Source organism: Danio rerio, chromosome 17 (genome assembly GCF_049306965.1).
Source record: "Danio rerio strain Tuebingen ecotype United States chromosome 17, GRCz12tu, whole genome shotgun sequence".
NCBI lineage: Eukaryota > Metazoa > Chordata > Actinopteri > Cypriniformes > Danionidae > Danio > Danio rerio.
Window position 1 is genome coordinate 16,425,001 of NC_133192.1, and position 23,546 is coordinate 16,448,546.

At 34.3% G+C, this 23,546-nt stretch overlaps 1 protein-coding gene across 4 annotated transcripts in view; it reads right to left on the minus strand.

Annotated features, from left to right (window-relative positions):
* wdhd1 (WD repeat and HMG-box DNA binding protein 1) overlaps positions 1 to 21,207 on the minus strand; it is a 40,909-nt gene extending 19,702 nt beyond the window's left edge. For 2 of the 4 annotated variants that reach the window (XM_073927198.1, XM_021467145.3), the window contains exons 1-15: positions 21,144 to 21,200; positions 18,113 to 18,227; positions 15,968 to 16,079; positions 15,670 to 15,821; positions 13,754 to 13,865; positions 12,804 to 12,854; positions 11,791 to 11,886; positions 11,535 to 11,627; positions 11,227 to 11,333; positions 8,980 to 9,121; positions 7,343 to 7,553; positions 7,066 to 7,238; positions 3,978 to 4,162; positions 1,697 to 1,938; positions 391 to 528 (exon numbers count right to left, since the gene is read on the minus strand). In XM_073927198.1, the coding sequence (XP_073783299.1) occupies positions 391 to 528; positions 1,697 to 1,938; positions 3,978 to 4,162; positions 7,066 to 7,238; positions 7,343 to 7,553; positions 8,980 to 9,121; positions 11,227 to 11,333; positions 11,535 to 11,627; positions 11,791 to 11,886; positions 12,804 to 12,854; positions 13,754 to 13,865; positions 15,670 to 15,821; positions 15,968 to 16,079; positions 18,113 to 18,189 (1,891 nt within the window). In that variant the 5' untranslated portion in view covers positions 18,190 to 18,227; positions 21,144 to 21,200. Of the gene's footprint in view, positions 1 to 390; positions 529 to 1,696; positions 1,939 to 3,977; positions 4,163 to 7,065; positions 7,239 to 7,342; positions 7,554 to 8,979; positions 9,122 to 11,226; positions 11,334 to 11,534; positions 11,628 to 11,790; positions 11,887 to 12,803; positions 12,855 to 13,753; positions 13,866 to 15,669; positions 15,822 to 15,967; positions 16,080 to 18,112; positions 18,228 to 21,143 lie in introns of all 4 variants that reach the window. The other 2 variants (NM_001002726.2, XM_009292886.5) reach the window with 2 other exon arrangements.
* Positions 21,208 to 23,546: the final 2,339 nt, after the last annotated feature.

The window sequence follows — 23,546 nt, forward strand, 5'->3', positions numbered from 1 at the left end:
AATAGTCCACTCTTGTGGACTGCAGGCTTTAAATGAGATGAAATGCTCAGGAACCACAAAAAACATGGGCTGACATATGATGTCCATTGTATTGGACAGAGGGTCCCAAAGAGGTTAATATCAAATTTCTAATCATTTTATTTTATCTGCCCTGATGTCAGTAAAATATTTCACTAGCTATTATGCAAGATACCAGTATTCATTTCAAAGTGAAAAACTAAAAATTTAAATAGAGCAATTAGGTTAACCAAGTTAGATTAACTTGGCAAGAAAAAAATATATTCTTAAAATATGTGTGCATGTCTAACTGTTTCGTTTACAGAAGAGAATAGAGTTAAAGTTGAGAACAGTGTATGTGCGTATTCTGTTCAAGCAGAGGAAATGACTCACCCTCCGCACTGAAGCCCATCCAGGCCAGGTAGGATTTCCGTGACAGAGGCAACGGCTCTCCATGGATGACCTGCCTTTTCTTCCGGCCGAGCTGAAGCAGCTGAACACCAAGAGCCTGCTCTCCATCAAACCCGGTACCTGACAGCATACAAGACAATCATCCTCATCCAACATGTAGACACAGAGCACAAGCAAAGACAGATTCATCCATTCAGATTCTTCGGTTTAGTGGTTGTTTAATGGTTTTAATGGATTTGCATATTTATTTAATTTTAGTAATTTCATGTGTTATTACATTTGTTGCTAAAAAACAAATAATTTATCTACCTACCCCTTTTTGTACATTGTGTAATTCAAACTCTGTGGGGACATATATGCATATGTTTTTTGAATGTCCATTTATCAGTACATTTTGGGATAAGGTATTTCAAACTACTTCAGAATTGTGTGAGATGTTCATTCCTAAATACCGTAATATCTGTTTATTGAATGATGATTATGATCTAAACCTAAACACTTCTCAACGCAGGATATTTCATACTGCACTAACTGCAGCCAAGAAAGTTATATTTAAAATACGGCATGAACCCTCATTCCCAGCGGATAAAATATGGCTTATTGAACTAAAAAATATTGCACTGCTAGAACGTTCCACTGCAAGAATTAACAGAGCTAAACCCCATACAATCAAAGCATGGTCTGATTTTATTGAGAAAATTTCTTATGTAATAACTAGTTAATTCTCACCCCAGAGCTTTTCTTTTTCTGTGTATTGTTATTCATTTATTATTTTATTGTCTTTATTTTACTATTATTATTGGTAATTTCTTTATGTATTTTCATTTAATGCAAACCCTGGCTTGTATATAGTTGTTGCTAGCTATGTACGCAGGCTTTCTTCTGCAATAAATAAATAATCATAAAAAATAAAAAAATTATCAGTTTATGAGCGTTCTGACAAATCAGTTTAAAAGAAACATACAAGTAGCCAAGTAAGAACCACAGCAATTTTCCACCACAAATAAAACATAATTATCTAAAAAAATGATCTACATTTTTTTTTGTTTATATAAGTCCAAGCCAATGCTCTTAATTCTGTTTGTATCCTGCGGAAACATGTAAGAAGCATCTAAAGCCTCTTAACTTGCACTTCAAAATAAGTCAAACATTTTCTTGCAATTCTGAGATTACATCTAAAGTTTATAGCTCACAATTCTGACTTTTTCTGCAAATTGCAAGAAACAGGTTGAATTAACAGATATAAACCTGTAACTGTGGGGAAAATAAAGGTCAAACATCTGTATACCTCTGTGATACGCTATGAGGAGCTGCTCGCCGTGTCCCGCCATGCAGACCACAGCTCCAGGCAGACTGAAGATCTCCTTCTGCACACCGCCAATGGAGAACAGCCTGACCATCAAAGCACTGGTGGCCACTGCGGCCCAGCCCTGACCCAAACACAAAGCACGCACGTCCTCTCCTTTAGGCAGATCCACCATCCAGTCCTTGTGAGTGTCCCAGCAGGAGAAATGCAAACACTGGATCTTACTGTTCAGAGGGAGAGAACAAATATCATCATTTCCATTAAAAATAACATGTATTACTTTAAAATATTATTTTTTTTTTTTTAGTGTGATGCAGTTCCTAGAGAAACGGAAAATTAAATGAGAAAATGGTGGGCGTGGCTTGTTTTTAATCTACTGCAAGCTGATTTTAGGTAGTAAAGTAGGAATTTCATTTAGTAAGATCAGGAAAAGGGTTCAGGTACAGTTAATACAATCTAACAGACACCTCCTTAGAGTCCTCGAACCGTGCCAAAGCACGATTGCCCCCTTCCCCTCAGCCTGCACTAACATTGCATTTTCCCCTTGTTGACCTGAGCTCCCTCAGCATAGTGGGGATTGCTTTAGTTCTATCGTTTTGTATTATGTTTAGTCATTTGGGATGCAGTGACACGCAGTCAAACACCTTGCTGAACAGATCCATCACTTTTGACGCTCATAAATTATTTGAAAAAGTCCTTCTGCAGCAGGTATTAGGAGGTTTGCTGCACGTGGCAGCTGACATGCAGTGAGGGGTTTGCGTCTTTATTAAACTACGACAGTTTGCATTCATCGAACAGTAAGAATGATTAATAAATCATATTAAACAGCCCCCTTAAAGTGTTGTTGCGTCTTCAGTTTCGAGCTCTACAAGCGTACCGCGCCAAAGCCCAAGTGAACCGCGCTCTGGAACACCTCTTCCAACCGGGCCAGGACCAGCCAACTGAACCACACCCGAGCCCGATTCAGAGCACTCGCTCTTCTCAAACGAATCGGGAAATGCACCTGGGCACGGTTCGAATAGCATAGTGTGAGTGCGGTCTGAAGAGCAAGGCTCACACCTGCTGTAAGCTGAATCCTTTAGCTTTTTTTTATAACTGATATTAAGATAAGTTTTAGGAGAGTTTTAGGAGACACATTGACATTTATACCAAGTTTTTAAATTAATCTCTTTTTTCCACTTTCTGATGAGGTAAAGTCTATGGACAAGACTATAGCTGCGTCCCAAATGGCACACTATACACTATGCACTCATGCACTATGTACTTATGCACTTACACACTCAACAGGATAGTACATGTATGTAGTGGCATCCCAAATGGCACACTAATGTTTTTTTACTAAGTGGAAATTCAAACCGTTTCCCTGATGACGTTTGACGGTTGCCAAATCAGTGAAATAAACGACCGAATTATCAAATATTACCTGCCGTGAGTGTTGCCACATTCACCATCGGGAGGCGCTATAATCACTCTCGTAGAAGAATTTTGTTCTCACCATCCAAAATAAATAAAGTTATTCAACATGTGCGTCCGATAGCTCCGCCTCTTCCGCTACGTAAGCAAACCTGCAGTCGTTGAGTGCGTGAAGTGTCCATCATTCCACACTTCATTTTAGCGGCTGAATGAGTGCATCATCCGGGAAATTAAAGTGCACTTATTATTTTTAGAGTTTTCAGTGTGAACACACTACTTACACTATTTATACTACAAAATGGCGTAGAATAGTGCATGCGATTTGGGACGCAGCTTATGTATGCGGGATTTCCGATCTGCTGATTTGATGTGAATTAAGCTCACGCAACTAACACAAGTATAAGAAAAGAAGTGATATTAGAAAAAAAATATATATAAAGAGCAGCTGCTTTGGTTTCTTGCTAACTAAACTTGCATTTTCAAACAGAAAAGTTTAAATCCTATTGTATCTGGCATATATGCTTAAACTTTTTGTAAATGTGCAAGGATTGTATACAAGGTTGTCTTTTCTGGATATTAGAACACATTATATTTAAGAGAGATTTCACTATGAAAACAATCCAGGCGACATTTTTTTTCTAAAAGCTTTGAAATTACTCAAAATGGACAAGCTCTAAACAATTAAGACTTTGCTCGAGCATGTACATAATATCATCCACATGTGAACAGATCTTAACATTTGTTACAAGTCTAAATGATCTCTAAATTTAACAGATATTTCTCAACTAAAGAAATGAAAAAATAATGAATGGATTGAAATGACATCAATATTAACAAAATGCTGTTGTACCTTGCGAGCTCATCAGTTCCCTCACAGGCCAGCAGCACGGCCTCCTGGGACAGATCAGCCATGGTGTGGCCAAGAGTGTTAGTGAGATGCATGGCATGATGGATGGCAGTATCGTGAAACTCCACATCAATCGCGTTGTCCTGATCATCATTATAGCCACGGACGATGCCCACAGAATTCCACATCTGAGAAAGAACATTGGTCAACATTACATTATGCTGTAAACTTGAACTTTTGTGTTAGTGGCTGTTTTTGCCCCATTGACTTCCATTATAACAACATTTTTTTTATTGCAAAGCCATGACAACAAAAATATTTAAGCATTCTTGATTGTTTGTAGTTTTACCTGTTGGAAAGAGGCAAAATTTAAGATCATCAGTTAGTACTAATAACCCTTTAGATAGGCCTGTGCAAAAAGTAGTTCTGGCTTTCCTATTGACTAAAACAACAATGTGCAGAAATACACCTTACTTAAACTTTTTTGTAAATAATAAAGCTATTATTTTTTTTTGTGTCTCTTTAAATGCAAATGAGCTGTTACTCCCCGCCACCTTTTCAGAAGAAGGTGGGGCCTTTACAGCTCATGCCTCAGGTACTCTGGCAACAAAAAAAACATCTGCATGCATTTTAAAGAGATAGTCAATGCAAACAGTATCAGTAACAGTAACATCATTAGCTATGTTTCCATCCAAAAATGCCAATTAAATTTATGCACAAAACTGGAATATTGCACAAAAGATGTATGAATAAAGCAGTCAGAAGAGTCAAAGAGAACAAAAATTGTCACTTCCTTTTTAACTGGTGCCAAATTTCAACAGTAAAATCTGAATTTGTTGTGGTAGGAAAAGCAGCGTCAAGCTTGTCTCCATTTATTACATGGCTTGCATCTCAGAAGACAAACGGTGACATGTAATGAATGCTATTATTTAATATATATTTAATATTTTAATAATTATATTTAATATAATTATCCTGCTCAGTTATGCGAATATATTTTTATGTATTTTTAAAATGTATGCACATCTTGTTGTTTGCATTAACTGATATATGTGCATCTCCAAAACAAGCTTTAAAATAGGAGGATGAAACATATCTATTTACTCGCCCTTCACTTGATCAAAACCTGTCTGAGTTTCTTTCTTCTGTTGAGCACAAAGAGGATAATCTGAAATGCTAAACGTTGAAACCCAGTGACTTCAACTGTTTTTTTTCCTAATATTAATGTCGGTGGGTGCCAGTAAATACCATTCCACAAAATATCTTTTTTTGTGTTCAAGAAAGGAAATAAAGTCATAATCCACTTAAGGAAGAGTAAATGATAATAGAATTTTCCTTTTGGATGATCTACCCCTTTAAAGTCTGATCAGTTAAAACTCTTGAAAAATGGTTTTCTGGGAATACAGGAATAATATGTAGATAACTAAAGCCAGCTCTCCTTGTCTTTAAATACAAATACCTTAGGGGGAAATTGCACATGTATCAGTATATTACACCTGTGAAATTGTAGCATATACTGTCAACAACAAAAAAATAATAATAATAAAATCAATGTTTTTAAGAAGAAACTGATGCCTTTGAAAAAATAGTTCACCCAAAATTTAAAATGTACTCACTATTTACTAACTCTCAAGTGGTTATAAACCTTTATAAGTTGAACACAAAAGAAGATATTTTGAAGAAAGCTCAAAATCTGTAACCATTGACTTCCATAGTATTTGTCTTTCCTACTTTGGATATGAATTGGTTACAGCTTTTCAGCTTTCTTCACAATACATTCTTTTGTGTTTAACTGATAAATGTTTAAAACCACATGAAGAAGAGTAAATGAAGAGAGAATATTTAGTTTTGGGTGAACTATCCCTTTTAAGTCTGATCAGTTAAAACTCTCAAAAAAAAAAAAAACGGTTTCTGAGAACAAAGAAATAATAATGTGTGGACAACTTAAGCCATCTCTCCATGTCTGTAAATACAAATACCTTAGAGGAAATTTGCATGTGTATCAGTAAAATCAGACCTGTAGAATAGTGGCATATACTGTAAATAGTATTAAAATAAAAAAAGAAAGAAAAAAAAAAGAAAAAAGAATGAAAAAACAAAATAGAAAAAAATTTAAGAAACAGATGCCTTCAAAGAAATGGTTCATCCAAAAATAAAAATGTGCTCACTATTTACTCACCCTTAAGTGGTTATAAACCTTTATGACTTAAATAAAAAAGAAGATACTTTGAAGAAAGCTGAAAATCTGTAACCATTGACTTCCATAGTATTTGTTTTTCCTACTGTGGATATGAATTGGTTACAGCTTTTCAGATTTCTCCAAAATACATTCTTTTGTGTTCAACTCATAAAGGTTTAGAACCACATGAAGAAGAGTAAATGATGACAGAATATTATTTTTTTGGGTGAACTACCCCTTTAAAGTGTGATCAGTTAAAACTCTTGAAAAATGGTTTTCTAAGAAAACAGGAATAATGTGTGGACAAATTAAGCCAGCTCTCCGAGTCTGTAAATACAAATACCTTGGGGGAAATTGCAAATGTATCAGTATATTAGACCCGTGAAATAGTTGCATATACTGTCAACAGTAAGAAAAAAATTAATCACAATGTTTTTAAGAAGAAACTCATGTCTTTAAAGAGATAGTAGATTTACTATCCCTCGATGGGTTATAAACTACTATAAATAAGGATATATTTTGAACAAAGCTGAAAAACCTGTAACCATTAACATCCACCGTGGGAAAAACAAACACTATGGAAGTTAATGGTTACAGTTTTAAAGCGTTCTTTAATACATCTTCTTTTGTGTTTAACATTAGAAACAAACAGGATTGAAGTTATAGTATATGTCGACCGAATTTTCATTTTTGAGTGAATTATCCATTCAATTTTACCTCTTAAAACTCTCTCTGCAGATGCAAACACATGACATACAATAAATTAATAAAATGAAAAATCATTTAGATTTTTTTGTTTCTATAAGTCTAAAAATATTAGTGCAAAATCTTAAAATTTACCTTAAGCACAACTGCTATCATCACATAACAGCACCTCTATGCGAGTTCACAACAACTATATTTTCTGCTCACCATGAAGCGGTGCATGAGGTGTGCTGGGGTGGATCCCGGTTGGAAAGCCCGCTGTGGTTGTGTAGGCATGGGACCATCATATACGGGACGTGACACTACCGGAGCCACAGCAGGAAGAACAGCACTGCTGCCCCCCTCTTCAGGAAGTCCATCCAGTTTCACAGAGCTTGGATCTTCAGACGAAAACAACGAAAGAGCTTTAATCATTCTTTCACCAACATTAATATCCAGAACATGAAGCAGCTCAGCTTGCATTGTGATGTGTGAAGTGTTATACCTTGTGAATTGTCATCGTCATCCAGAAAGGAGCCTCTGTTTCGTGGTCTGCCTGTTGCAGGCATGAGGTCATCATCATCGTCATCGTCTTCATCCTCCATGATGGGTTTCTTTACAGGAGACCGAGAGTCACTCATGTCCTCGTCCAGCATGCGGTCGTCATCCTCATCAAACAGGTCATCATAGTCATTCGCTTCTTTAGCTGCAGTGGCCTAAACATCACCACACAGGAAAAAGAAAATTTAAAACCATCACTTTAACTTTCATACACATAAATGAAAATTAGTAATAAGAGTGCATGAAAAATGTATGAAAAAAAAATACAAAATAGAGATTAGATTATTTATATCTAGGTTTAAAAATAACAACAACAATTATTATTATTATTGTTGTTGTTGTTTTTATACAATATTTATCTTACAGCTAAATAATTCTTTATAATATTTATGTATTCATTTATATATAGAGTTGAAGTCAGAATTAGCCCCCCTGTTTATTTTTGTCCCCGATTTCTGTTTGATGGAGAGAAGATTTTTTTTCTAAACATGATAGTTTTAATAACTCATTTCTAATGACTGATTTATTTTATCTTTGCCATGATGACAGTAAATAATATTTAACTAGATATTTTTCAAGCCACCTCTACACAGATTAAAGTGACATTTAAAGGCTTAACTAGGTTAACCAGGCAGGTTAGGGTAATTAGGTAAGGTATAACGATGGTTTGTTCTGTAGAATATCAAAAAATTGCTTAAAGGAGCTAACCTTTGACCTTTAAATGGTTTTTAAAATATGAAAAAAACTACTTTTATTCTAGCCGAAATAAAACAAATATATATATAGTACTAATCAAAACAACATCATTGCTACAATTTTATTAATATTTTGGCCAGCATGTTCAGTTCCATGAGCAAGCACAGAAAACAGGATTTATCAAGGAGAAAAACAATAAATAAATATTATTAAATAAAGAAACACTCTAATATTATCATTAAGCTTCCATTTATTAATATTAACTAATTTCCAAGTTATTTAAATGTTAACAACCAAACAATACTATTTAAAAATGTAATCATTTTTTCTATCATTTATTAAAATCTAAATCCATAGATTGATATCATTGATAATGGACATTAACAATAAACAGGGTTTTTTTAAATAATTTTTTATGAAGTAGATTTTTTAATATTTAAAAATGCAATAACAAAATGTTTTGTCAATAGTAGTTAAAGCTAGTTCTGCACTATATAATATTATACGAGACATTATTATTATTATTATTATTATGCAACCCTAATAACAACAAAATCTATAAACATAGTAGATTACAAATCAGAACATTACAAATGTCCGTATGAATGGAATTTCAGTAGAAATATTTCTAACTATTTGATCTAACATGGACTAACGCAGTATAATTATATATTAGATTATATAGCTTTACAAAATAAATTAAGACTTTAAAATGTATTAATATTATTACTTTATTATTAACACACAGAGAATTTGAAAGCAATTAAGCCACATAAAGGTCACCTGAACATCCTTCTACACCCATGAGGATTTAACGTTATTGATGCTATTTCTGGTGCAGTGTGTTCAGGAGGAAAGAGCCGAGAGCCTGAGCGTTTGACTGACCTTGGAGCTTTGGACAGTAGAAGATGAGGATGACACTCCTTCCAGCAGGCCGAGGCAGCCCTCAGTGTCAGTGTACGCAATCCGGCCTCCAGAGGGATGCCAAGCCATCCCACACACAGTGAAGCCTTTCTCGTGTTTCTGTCTGGAATCACACAAGAACAACACCACCATCACTACACAAATCACCAAAAGAACGACTGTATTGGTGGGCAATGTTGACAAGAGATGCACCAACATGGACATTTTGTCTGATAACTCTTATTTGTGTTTAACACTATGTCAGCTTCTATGGCTTTTTTCATTTTACAATTGAGTTTTTCTAAAAACTCTAAATAGGTATTTGAATTAACAGTGTTAAATATGGCTTCAAAAGAATGAACTAAATAAAATAGGTTTAAATGCAGAATTAAAGCCAACACAATCCAAAAAAGCATGCCTGATAGCTAAAATGATTTTACAAATACAGCAGATGAGAGGATCTTCTTAAAGAATTAAAAATGTGCGTGTTGTGATACCAATAACTGATAATTCTTTATATTTGGAAGCAGATAACCAATATATAGGCCGATAAATACAAATCTGGATATAGAATTGAATAGCTTGACTCCAAAAAAAACAAAAAGGGCAAACAAATACAGTAAAATTTTGGTTTTACTTAACAGAAAAGAATAACAGTAAACATTTATTAGTATAACATTCAACAAGTCTTAAATTTATTTATTATTTTGAATCATTATAATTAAAAATGTGTGTTTTTGTGCTGGTTCAGGTCCGTCATGGTTAAATATGACACTAAAACCACCAGCAGTAGACAGGGCCTGTTTTAATCTGTGATTCTCTGATTAATTCAATCAAACAATTCTTTCAAACCAGCTGATTCATTTAGAAATTAAGCAAGTGTTTGTCTTTATGAATGGATCATTGAGTCTTTAGCTGCTTTCACACATACAGAATTTTCCGGAAAAATGCCAGTAATACAGGGATCATGTGTAAACGGGCCCTTTTAGAAAATACCGGTAAATACGTTCTACATGAATGCTAAAGTGAAACCATCAAGAAAAAGATTGACCCCCTTCATGTTTAATAGTACGGCCATTTAGAGCTCATTTCTGATAAATGATGTCAGAGGTTACAGGTATTTTGGAATAGATGTGTGAATGGTTTTTTCAGGAAAAATTCCAGAACGTTCTTGCCTGTGTGAACAGTATATATTTGAATTTACCGGTAAAGTCATTCCGGAAACCTTCTGGATATTTAACTGGTATCGCTGTGTGAAAGGGGCATTTGACTTAAATTAATCAAGTCAAAAAGATATATAAAAAAAAAAAAAAACTATTTTGCTCTGAGAAATGTTTTAGTTTAAAACAAGTTTCAGGGGAAAAACAGACAAATAAATTAGGAAATTGTATCTTAACCCCTGAGTGTTCCTGTGAAATTAGCTTAAAATGCCTAAAAATTGCATCCCCAAAGTAAATTGTATGCGATTTTTGAACCATTTTTAGTATATGAATGGTTCTGTCGCTTTTAAAAGGTGACACGCTAGGGTTTATTCCTTAATAGTCAGAATCGGTAAATGTTATTTGTATTGTGTAATTAAACTTAGGACACAGTACAAAATGTCTTAACTAATGTCTGCAGATGACTAATAAAGAAGTATTAGTTTGAAAAGACAATTTGTTTCAAAGCATGAAGCCTTACCAAGCCAAATTTTCTATTTTGATAACGGTACCATAGAAAATTTGTGTTTTACACATGTTTATCCAAGTGAATGTCTAGGCGCTCCCCAAAGAAGATCACTTGGAGACTCCAAATAACCCTTTTTAACCCTTCACACATAAAAAGGGCTGTCATTCTTGAATGCTTTATTGTACAGACATATTTTTGGGCTTTAAATGTAAGATTATACTCAAAGCTGTTCTATCCCTTATCCATATTTAGTCAATACTTGTCACATAGTAATTGAAGCATTACGTCAGTAGACGTAGTTGGTTGTATTTTGTCCTCCCGTTCTAACCTTCTCTCTCTCTCGCTCTCTCTTTCCCTCTCTGTGCCTGTTTGCTAGGTCCTCCTAACCCCAACCTAACAGTTTACTAATAATCTAATGAGAATTAGTTGGCATGTAGATGCAGTGTAACTCGGACCATCAAAATAAAGTATGACCTTATTAAAAACTACAAATATTACACAACCACAAATCAACCACCGAAAACCTTCATAATACTGATATAAATTATGATGCATTCTAACCTGTCAATGCACAGTTTGGCCTCAACATCCCAAATCAGCAGGTTTCCTCCCACTGTTCCTGCAGCCAGGAACTTCCCACATGGAGACCAGACCACAACATTAACAACCTGTGGAGGAGATCGAATCGGAAAGAAGTGTTCATAACACAATGCACTGCAACAAAACAAACAACATCCATCACGCAGTACCTGATACAGTATGCCAAAGGTAAAGAAACGATTGTGATGCTAACAAAAAGGTTTCCACCACCTACAAATGACCTTTTTGATTTGTATTGCTCTTCTGAATGATCATTGTAACTTGCTGACCTGTGTGATGAGATCATCAGAGAGCGTGCTGACATGAGTCCATGTGTTTCTTTCATACAGTTGAATTGTTAAGTCCACGGGTACGGCAATCAACTACAAGCACATACAAAAGATTATAGTCACGAGTTAAAAGCAGTGAGGTGAGCTGCAAAGATGATTGATGGATGTGTGATCTATAAAGCAAGCAAAAAGAAACTTGAAAATGTTCGTTAAATTGACTGAAAATGGTCTTGTATAAAGATGAAGCCCACAATACCTTTCCAGAACGAGGCTGCCATGCTAGTCTGCAGAGAGACTTTGCATTAGTAACATCACTTGACTTCTGGAGAACTTTCCATTGAGCTACTTGAGTCTGAAAAACATCAGATATACATAAGATTAAGTGTCTAATAGCCTAACATCACACTACTTTTTTGGCCCTCTGGTGTTGCTAATATAGGAATCACACTTGTGGTCTTAGCCGGTTAAAAAGGGATAAACATCTGTAAAATACCCTGTTTTTTTTTTTTTTTTTTTTTCAAAATCAACCAAATTGAAATTTTTTTAATAATATTTTTCTATATTATTTAGAATTTTGAGAAGGTTTTGGGGTAATAATTAATATTTATGCAGTAATTGGTATCCATTTTTTCCATTTTTCCCATTCATTTTTGCTTGTTGTCTAGATATTACTAAGGAACTGTAGAATTGAATATACATTAAGACAATGTAAAAAAACTTCATTTGGCAAGTTTTAGATATCTGTTGTTTGAAAAGTTTATTTGAAGTGCTAATTTTTGTATTACGATTGCAGTAAAAACTGTACAAATTGCTATAAAGAAAGGGTTTTACGTCTTTAATAAACTATGACAGTTTGAGTTCATTGAACAGTAGAAATAATTAGTAAATCCATATGAAACTGTCACTTAAATGTGATGTTGCATCATGGATTTTGGGCTCAGACGCACTTTGCATTAACATTACAAACACAGCACCAAAGCCCAATCAAACCACGCTCTGGCACACCTCTTCCAGCTAGGCTAGGGCCTGGGCACAGTTCAGACAGCATAGTGTGAGTAGGCCCTAAGAGTGTCAACCCTTCACTCCTATGCCTTTTTTTCAGCATCATGGTAGAATTGTTGACTTCGCGAACAAAATTATTTCTAAAATGTTCATATTTTTGCATATTTCTTATTAATTCCATATGTGGGTCATTTTAGACCCCCATGAAGACCACAAGTGTGTTTGTGTCTATTTCACACTCTTACTAGTGCTTTTTAGATGTTTTACCTGTGACTCAATGGACCATACAGCAACTGATCCATCACAGCTGGAGGAAGCCTGTCAGGAAGTGACATCAGCATAGTAAAATGACCAGTGATGACCAAACCATGCTGAATATTACAAACATTAAAAACTTTTATTCAAATGTTTGGGGTGGGCAACATTTTTCAAATGTTTTTAAAAGAAGTCACTTATGCATCAAAACTTTTTTATTTCATTTTAATGTATGTTTTTTTTATTTAAAAACTGGTTATACTGCCATGTTTGATGAAATGAATGCATGTGTGCTGACTAAAAGTAAGGATTGCAAAAAGTAGATTAATAATAATCTGTCCAAAAAATAAATAAATAAAACAAACAAACCAAACACATTTAAATTAAACATATTTTTTAACTGTGCAAAATGATTTGGTCTCCCATTTTTGATAAAATGAATGCAAAAATGGTTTTATTAAATAAATATATTAATATTTTAATTTGTCCAAAACTTAAACAAATAAATAATGCTATAATTGCGGATAATTAAAATAAAATATAATTTTATCATATAATTAAACATATATAATTTCTTGGAACTTCAAAACTGCAATGTTTGATAAAATAAATCCATGTGTGCTGACTAAAATAAAGGATTGCAAAAAAATAGATTAATAATAATTTGTCCAAAAAAAATAAATAAATAAACCAAAAACATTTAAATAAAATATTTTTTATAATATAATTTTATATATAATTTTTAAAACTTTAAAAACTGATTTTACTGCTATGTTTGATGAAATGAATTCATGTGTATGTATGTATTTATGTATGCTGACTAACATAAATTAGTAAAAAAAATATATTAACAATAATTTGTTAAAATTTTTTTATAAATGACCCAATATTTTGAATAGTAGTGCTTTATATAACAACAAATATAACAACAGCTGACCATTAAATGGCCCCATGAAACTCACCAGAAACTCATCAGAGGGGTCGAGAGCCACACTGAGGACAGGAGCATCGTGTCCACGTAAGGTCTTCTGCTGACTGCTGTCGGCCACCTCCACCATCTTCACCAGGAAGTCACTGAAAAACACAAGCCCAAAATTAGCACCTTCATCCATGAACATTTTCAGCCCAGTAGAGACCCATATTGGTGTGGCAGATCTTTCCGATCTGAAGTGGGGAAATAAATGAAAACTCATTTCCGACCTCGACAGGAAGCAAAAAAAAGAAAAGAAAAATCAAATAACCTGTTTGGAGCTCAGCTGCCAGTGCTGCCGGCATCAATATTCAAGCATCGGCAGCAGGATAAAACTGCTCAATCAATGCGCTGACATGCTCGCACTCTTCAACCCTGATGCAGGCGTGTAAAACAATCCATATATCCAGAAAACGCCCATTTAGCCAAACACAACTAATCATGAAACAATCAAAGTGATGTCTTCACTTCATTGACAGCAGTCAAAAGCACATAAATAGGAGTATTTAAAAAGCAAACAATCTAGGAGATTATTATTACACCTATTTATGCAACTTTTTGTTGTCATCTAGTAGGGCTGCACAATATATCCTATCGCAATGTGTGCGTGTCCAAAATAGTCATATCACAGGATCTGTATTGCTGCACACGAGATTTTAAGAGTAATTGCAAAGTAGAGTGAAACTTTATTAATTAGTTTGTAACTTTATTGAAGAACAATTTTACTGAATACAATGAAGACGTTTAGATTACATTTTAGATTTCAGTATTTTATTTCTGTAGATGAATACTGTTCGACTCTACAGAAAACCTTGAAGCACTGTTTGTGTGACATTTTTCATTGCTCGATTGTAATTGTTTTTGCTTGCAATATGTTTTTTTTTTATACATACCCTTACAAAATCACCCCAATCAATCTAAATGAATAATTTCTTTCTATAGTGTATTATTTACGAGTGATTTACATGTTAAGTCAATGCAAAGACACGAATAGACATCTTACAACACGAATCGCTTGAGTTTAAAAATCTGAACTTCAGCGGACATTCGCGCCACGTTAACCAATCAGGAGCTTGCTCTTTTGGGGGTGCGATTATGACGTAGTGCCTGTTGTTGGTGTCTCGGGGAGAAAATTGACAACAGTTCTTCAAACTGGGCTCAACTCAGTCACAAAGCACCACTGAAAGCTTACGTCATCCAGGTATAGTTTCTGGAGGAGTTCATTAGCTCACAGAGCTGGGTGCACCTCTGAAAGGATCTAGTGGACTCAGACACGGCTCCAAACGAATAACGCTGTTTTTCAGCCTTCATAAAGCACAAAGTTTTTTCTCAATAAAATAAATGTTAGCCATTTAAGAACAAAGCTACAGTCACCGGGCAGACAGAAGCCCTACCCATCACGCGAATCAGAGTCTATTGATGAATTTGATGCATGAATGACGCGGATTTTAAAGCGCGATTGAAGCGAGTAAACTCAAATGTTCATGCATCTATTTAAGCAAGAATAGCACGATTTATCCGCACGTTCTGCGTTTGGTGTGAACACAGCATTATGTTGTGTGCCTTGTGAGCAATAACTAGATGCACTACAAAATGTTACGTTTACACACACATACACTAATTACATGTGAATGCTTCAGCTTTTTACAGCGTAATACTCACTACTCGAGTACTTTAAAAATGTATACATTTTACTCATACTTTATTTACAACAGATCCTTTGACTTGCACTACATTATTAGGCAAGAAATGGTACTTTTACTCGAGTATGATTTTTCAGTACTCTCACCACCACTGCCCATTTACCAGATACCACATTTAGGACCTCAATCTTAAAATACAACAATGCAGTAAAATAAGACAAATGTGTAAAAATGTGAAAAGAGCAGAAATAAAAGCATCTCATACCTCGAACCTGCAGCCACCCTTGAGCCGCTGTTGTTGAAGGTGACGTGGTTTGCGTTGGTGGTGAATCGAGTGAGAATGCCGTCTGGCTCTCCATCAGGGAAAGTGTGAATCTGAACCGTGTTGTTGGAAACCGCCGTTACCAGCTTTCCATTCTGAAAAGGAAAACAAACGCTGACATTTCAAGAACACAATTAACATTTTGGTTGAAAGGAACACTTTCAGGTGTTGGAAAACTCTCTGGTGCATTAGTAACATAATTATTTCTATAATATGCCATGAAAAAGAAAGGTTAACTTGCCTTCAAGGCTACAGAATAGACCTTTTCCCCGACATTTATGGACTTGGGGTCGTCGTCATCCAGACTTTCCCATATGCGGACATCCCCATCACTCCCACAGGTCACAATACATCTGGGATGGATCGTAAGTGTTATGGGGCATTACCCAATTCTTTATAAAGATAGTTCAGCTAAAAATGAAAACTCGGACATCATTTACTCAAACTTGTTTGAGTTCTTTCTTCAGTTGAACACGAAGGAAGATATACAGTGGGGTCAGTTGTGCGAAGTAACAAGTTACAAATACTCAAATTACTGCAAATAAGTAGTTTTTCTCACTAATTGTACTTTCCTAAGTATTTTTAAAAATGTGTACTGTCACTTAAATACATTTTTAGTGCTGTATTGGTACTTTAACTCCACTATTTTCTGCTTCACTACTTTATTTTTTCTTATCTACTGGCAAAAGTAGAATAATCAGTCTTATCAAATCGCATCATACAGAACAACCTCAGGAAACAGAAAACAAAATCTTTACACGCAATGACTAATAGACTGAATTAGGGATGCAATGATTAACCAGTTTCACTATTAACCGCACTTTAATTTGTCATGGTTATTTAATAGTAAAGGGTCCTCAACACCACGTTTCTGCACAGAACAAAAATGCTGCAACTAAACAGTCATGCCAACTGCGCGCTAGTTTGTCACTGAGACTAGTAACCACTCACACTAGATTAACTATGGTTTGCAAACCAACTTAAAGTTACAAATAATGTCGCCGATAAAAGCGATCATGATGTGGTGAATGTTGATCCACCAGCCGAGATCAACCGAGTGATTTCAGAGAGAGCACTGACAGACTCGGGGTGGATCAGTTGTTTAATGGCCTGAATCTCGGTGCAAATTGCAGTAGTGCTCATTAACTTTTGGTGGGTGCAGCAAACTGTTTTCTGGTGCTCCTACATTTTTGAAGTTGGGAGCACCGGCAATTTCGAGCCCTGCATAAGGGCTACAGTTACATGCACTACAGTTTTTTATTTTTTATTGATTTATTGTTCTGTCATTTATTTACAGTTTAAACTTGTTTAAATGTTAAAAATGTTACTTATTTTTAGCACAGTAAGAAATGGACTATTGTTTGTTTTTTATATTATTTTGTGCTGTATTATTTAGTTACTGAGCAGCAATAAATAACACTAAAATATAAGGAGTTTTCATCTTATTTTCTAAACTAGTAGGGTTTAAAATTAATTAATGCATAATAATCGTGATAACCCTATAACCGTGATATTTTTCTCAGACTATAATCATACAACCAAAATCTATAATCGTTGCATCCCTAGACTGTATGTCACTGATGAGGAGGCCTCACCAAAAGGCCTTAAACAATAACTTATTGCACTGCAGAGTGTTACATTTTCACACACACAAATTGCATATAACCACATCAAACTTTCACAGTAATAGTCACTAATCACTACTCTTGAATCATTTTAAAATGTCTACTTTTTACTCATACTTTGAGTAATATTTACAACAGATACTTTTACTCGCACTACATTTTTGGGTAAGTAATGGTACTTTTACTTGAGTATGATACTCTTTCCACCAATGACTGGGTTTCATTCAGAAGGGCTCATCCCTATGCCCTAATCCCTTCAGAGGGTCCCTTAGAAGTTATTAGGGCATAAGGGTGAGCCCTCAAAATTGAGTACAGTGTATAAGACCAAACAACTTACGCTTGTCAAACAACTTCCTTGAAAAAAATGGATCATGTATTTTTCATAATCCTTCATTCCAAAGGGCCCTTTCAAGTGGCCAGTTTGAAACAACACTTCAATATGCCAGTCATTACTTCTTCACTCTGAAATGCCCTTGGGTAGGCAATAAATGACATTTGAAACACACTGATACTAAAGAATGTTGAATGTAAAAATTTAAAAAGCCATTAACTTCATTAGTATTTTTTTGGTACTAGCATCTACATCAATGGCTGCTTTTTACAACATTCCTCAGAATATCTTGTTACAAGTTTAACAAAAGGAAGAAATTCATAACTTTTAAACCACTTTAGAGAGAGCAAATTTTAACTTTTGGGTAAACTATCCCTTGACGCATCAAATCAAAAGTATTCAGAAGTACTTCAGAAAATATGTCACTTACTTTCCCTGGTCATCAAAGCAGACATCAGTGTGGCCTTCAGAGTGACCATAACGCATGGGCTTCCTTTCACAAGGCATGATGCTCTCAGGAGGACAATCAGATACAGAGAGAGTGTCTGACGGTAAAATATGAAGGAAGAAATAATCATCAAAAACAATATACGGCATAAAAATTTTTAAGGCATTAAAAATGCATGTTGTCTGGCATACTGTACTTTACTAGGTCACATATTGCAGGCGTGTTTAATTTTAATTAATTGGTGACATTAAAAGAGTTTAGGGATCACAATATGATAAATAATACTATTTAATTCATATCAGCAGTCATCAGGTTGTTTTAATCATTCAAAATAAACACACACACACAAACACACACAAACAAACACACACAAACACACACAAACACACAAACAAACACACACAAACACACACAAACACACACACACGGGTGGGGAGTATTTATGATACATGTATTTAAAATACGCATTTCAAATACAAAATAGTATTTTGTAATTTGTATTTGATAGGGTTTATGAAAATGGGTACACAATATTTTATATCAAAATACTTTAGTGTAGTGGATCTCAAACTTTTTTCACCAAGTACCACCTCAGAAAAAAATTGTCTCTCCAAGTACCACTATAATTCCTATTATTAAGAATATTTCTTATTATCAGCCACTTTAAACACTATAAATAGTTTGAACATTAAAACTGTACTGTGCTTATATGTAAAAAAAAAAAAAAAAAAAGTGTTAACATTTAAATTAAAATGTGCTTTTAAAAGTTTATCAAAAATGTTAGGCTACTGTCATTAACAATTAAAAAAAACTGTACTTCAATATAAAGTATTAACATATAGTAGCCTATTCATCAAAAACTGGAGATGTTGCTTGCACCTCATAAATATAGGCTATTTGTCATCACATTGATATGTAAATAATTGTTCAACTATATGTAGCATGTGACATATTTGATTCCTCCGTGTACCACTAGAAGGAAGCTCGCGTACCACAATTGGAACAGTTACCACAGTTTGAGAACCACTACTTTAGTGTCTTGCATTTTTGTATTTCTAAAATACTGTAAAATAATGACATCATAAAAATGCAGCCTCAGATTGGTGCTTTCTCAATTATTTGCCTAGGCTTGAGATCAGAAGAGAAAATTGTCTTATATTGAAGAAAGTGGTCAATGCTTGTAGTATGGATGGAAAAATGCAACACATAAAGAAAATAAAAGAAAATTGGCATGGGTATATTTGGGAGCATGTCAACAACCATTGAAAATAGTATACTGCACAATGCTAAGACCAGTATTATATATTGGGAGTATAATGTATAATGCATCAGCATATTTTGATTAAGAATTGAGATGGAATAAGACATCAGTACAAAAACAATAAATATGGAGCCGACAGCACATAATCACTCTCAATCTCAGTGCTGCAGATGGAAATGCAGAGGAAATCAAACAAAAAACACCTTAAGATGGTGTACTGGTGTTCACTAAGCGGGTAAACTGAGACTCTTCCAGTTAAAAGAAGAACTGAAAAACTCTTTGGAGAAAGAGTAAACTGCACAAATAATAGTAGTGTCAGATGGATTGCTGATGTAGATGCCAAGAAAATAAGACAAACAGCATTAAAATAAGTCCTACAGTGGCAATTCCAACAATACCTCATTGGCTGTTTCAAGTATTGTAGCAAAAAAACTATTTTAATAATGTTTAATATTGCAAAAAAACATAAATAACCTCTTCATAGATCACCCTTTTAAAATAGAAGTCTGCTATAGGAAGGTGTCAATTTTACTGGTCATGCAATGGATAGAAACAAAATAAAGAGATGTAGTACTATATTCCAACTCTGCATTACATGTTTTTTACAGTGATTAAAGAGATCATCTTCAAGACAGGGCTTTCTCTGTGGAATCTGAATAAAATGCATCTTAAAATCAATGAGAAACGAAGGTTTATGAATACCTCCTGATGTACAGGAGTAGAGGTGAATGAGTCGGCAGAGAAGCTGACTTAAACTTGCTCAGAGAAACACTGTTGCTGTCAAACACTGTTTACTTTAGCAAGTCAGTTTAATGCTGACCGAATCAGCCTATTTATGGAAGGTTTGTAAAGAAATGACATGCTCCCTTGTAAAAGTATTTTGTAGTGTTTTCAAAATATTAAACACAGTATATTATTTTGATACTTGTTGCTGCTGTATTTTGTAGTTTATTTTGATACATAAAAAACTGAGGTATTTTATATTTTATTTTAAAATGCATTGTAATGTATTTTTGCCCATCCCTGTATAAGTATATAGGTAAATGTAAAATATAGTTAACGTAAAATACAAATAATGAATATTAGTTAAAAATGCATAAATTAACATTTAAACCATATGAATGAGTTTAATATACAGAAATAATACATAACTAATTTGAATTAACTAATCCTCTGCGCTACAGTAACGTTAGTTAACGTTATATACTGTAATGTAACTTGTTTACATTGATAACACACAACATAGCAATAACAATAGCACTTACACAGCACACAAAGGCTACAAAATGTACTTCTAGATGTCCTTAATTTTCAGTACTTGTGTACCATATGTTAAATTATCAGTGAATACTGACACTTGACATGATATGGTATGGTCTTTTTACTTTGACTTCCGTAAATGAGATCTCAATAAACAAAGTGCCTATGCTATAATCCGTTTTAGAGACATCAAAAAACAAAAACCCCTACTGGAGTCTTGTGATTAGTCAATTGTGATTGTAATTCTAATTATGTAAACAACAGCCTTTACAAAAAAGTACACTGATTTTATCTCTAATTTAGACAAACCACATGATCTTTAGAGCACAAAGAGGTGCAGATGTGCTGCTACGAGAAAAAAACCTATCACTACAAAATGACAAGCACGGATTAAAAACGCTTTTCAGAATGAATGCACGTGACATAATGATCAAATATAACCGAATATGATTACGTCGATATATGTTGTATGCATGTTTCAAAACAAAGTACTTACAGCTTTAGTTTGGCGGTAATTCTCAGCACTCTTCGCCCTCTCGCTCACATCTCCCGCGCTGACAACAGTGACGTTTAAAAGTGGGACGGCCAGACAAAACTCATTGGCTGTCGCTGGGGATCAAACCCGCCCCGAGCCGGACGTATCGTGACGTTTCAGATAGATCACTTCTACATTAAAAGTACATAAAACAAAATATTTCTCCTTATAAATAAATCAATCGATTATTTTTTAAACTTAGTATTAATTTAAAACGCTTTAGATGCATGCAACATATGTTACCATTATAACACATAAACAAATGTATCTGCTGCAGTAAAACTCATTCATTTTCCTCTTTTATTAATGAGGGGTCGCCAACTTATCTAACCTTAGAATGTTTTACACAGCAGATGCCCAAATGCAGCAACCCCGTGCTGGGAAACATCCATACACACTCATTCACACACCAAGGCCATTTTAGTTTATTCAATTCATAGGCTTCAGCATGTTTTTTTTTAACTGAGGACGAAACGGAGCACCCAGTGGAAACCATATTTTTACAAATTTTTTACAGTCATTGGTGGAAACCCAGGCAAACACGGCGAGAACATGCAAACTCCACACAGAAATGCCAACTAGCCGGGACTCGAACCAGTGACCTTCTTGCTGTGAGGCGACAGTGCTAATCACCGAGCTACTATGTCGCCCTGCAGTAAAACTCTACACTGTAAGAAAAATCCTTCATGTTGTCCCAACTGAAATAGATTAAGTTCACTTGATTGTTTTTTTAGAAATGTAAATGGACTGAACATACAACAATTAAGTTGTCCCCAAAAAACTCAAGATTGTGTTGATTCAGCTCATTTTAAATAAGTAGTTTGAACAGGCAGCAAAAATGTGAGTGTAGCATGAGACAGACATAAACCATGAACATCAATAATGTAATACAGCCGAGGGGCTGTGGAGAATTGCCTTATTGTTGAATAATCTGATATGTAGCCCAGGAAGTTGCTCTGTAGACTGAAAGGCAATGCCATATTATGATAATTGTTGGTAAGAGTAACGGCCACATGTCCTTTCTCCATCTTATATTTCCATTACAAATGTCTCTAAAGGCCGTTTTGAGGAATGTAAACTAAAATAATGATCCCAATGTATTTCCTGTAATACATTTTTACTTTCTTTGTCTTCCGAGAATCCAAAAAGAGCCACATAAATAATGTTATGATAGCAGTTTTAACATTAAGTTATTGAATTGCCTCTTATTACAGTTATGAAATAGTTTGATAACAAGCAGGAAATGTTCATGCACTAATGACATTGAAAAAAAGGATTGTGAAGATGCTTAAAAACTAAACTGTCCTTCACTGGCCACAAATGACTTAATCAAAAACTAAAACTACAGAAAGGTTTCTGTGGAAAGTTGTTACAGCTCAGCTAAAACAAAAGGAAACCGATGTCTATTATTTCCTTTATGAGTGTCATATTTGTGGTTTTGTATATAGATATTAAGTGTAATTCTTCAACTACAGGCACTTATGTCCTTTGATCATATATCCAAAAAAAAATCTATAATTTTGTTCAAATTCCCCTTACTTTGTCAAACTAACAATAAAATCTACTTTTAAAACAATTACTACCTTTCTATTGCTGTATTTTATTCATATTATTCAACCTCCTTTTAAGTGTCAAAACCACTGTTTTCGCCTAGTCAAGTTTTAAACTTTAACAATGAAGATAACATTTTAAAATATGATTCATCTGGTATCTATTAATGTATCTTAATTAGGCACTAGTGAAATAACTTAAATATTTTATAGTTATTAATGTGAGATTATTATCAATTTTATTTTTTTATACAAAATTAGCTGTTGCACAGTATCAGTGTCATTTCCACTACAACACTGCAATGTCACTTTAAAAAGTTTGTGTGACAGATTATTTAGGCGGTTACTATGAAAATGAATAGTGCCATCTGAGAACATGTTCAAGATGGAGAGAATTTACATTTTTATCAACAACACTTGAAGAAAAATCAAGGTAAATATTGCTTGATAAGGAAATACATTTATTCTACGTCATCCCCAAACATGTTACCTTCAAAGATGCTTTTAAAAACCAAATAAAATTAAGGTAAATAAGAGTGTTTTGTATACATGACAGGCTAGTATTAATTCAAAGCTAATCGGTGAAGCTATTTTTCATTATTTCACAATAAACTGTTGAAATGTCATTTCCACCACTGTCATTTCCATCACCACACACATATTTAAAACATATTTAAAAAGTTCTCATCACACATTAAAAGTGTGTTCACAATGTATGAGTTCATGCTCTGTTTAACATACAAATTCAGTTTATTTAATTTCTAATAAGATCTTATTCAAATTAATATTTAATTTTAGAGTGTGACAGGT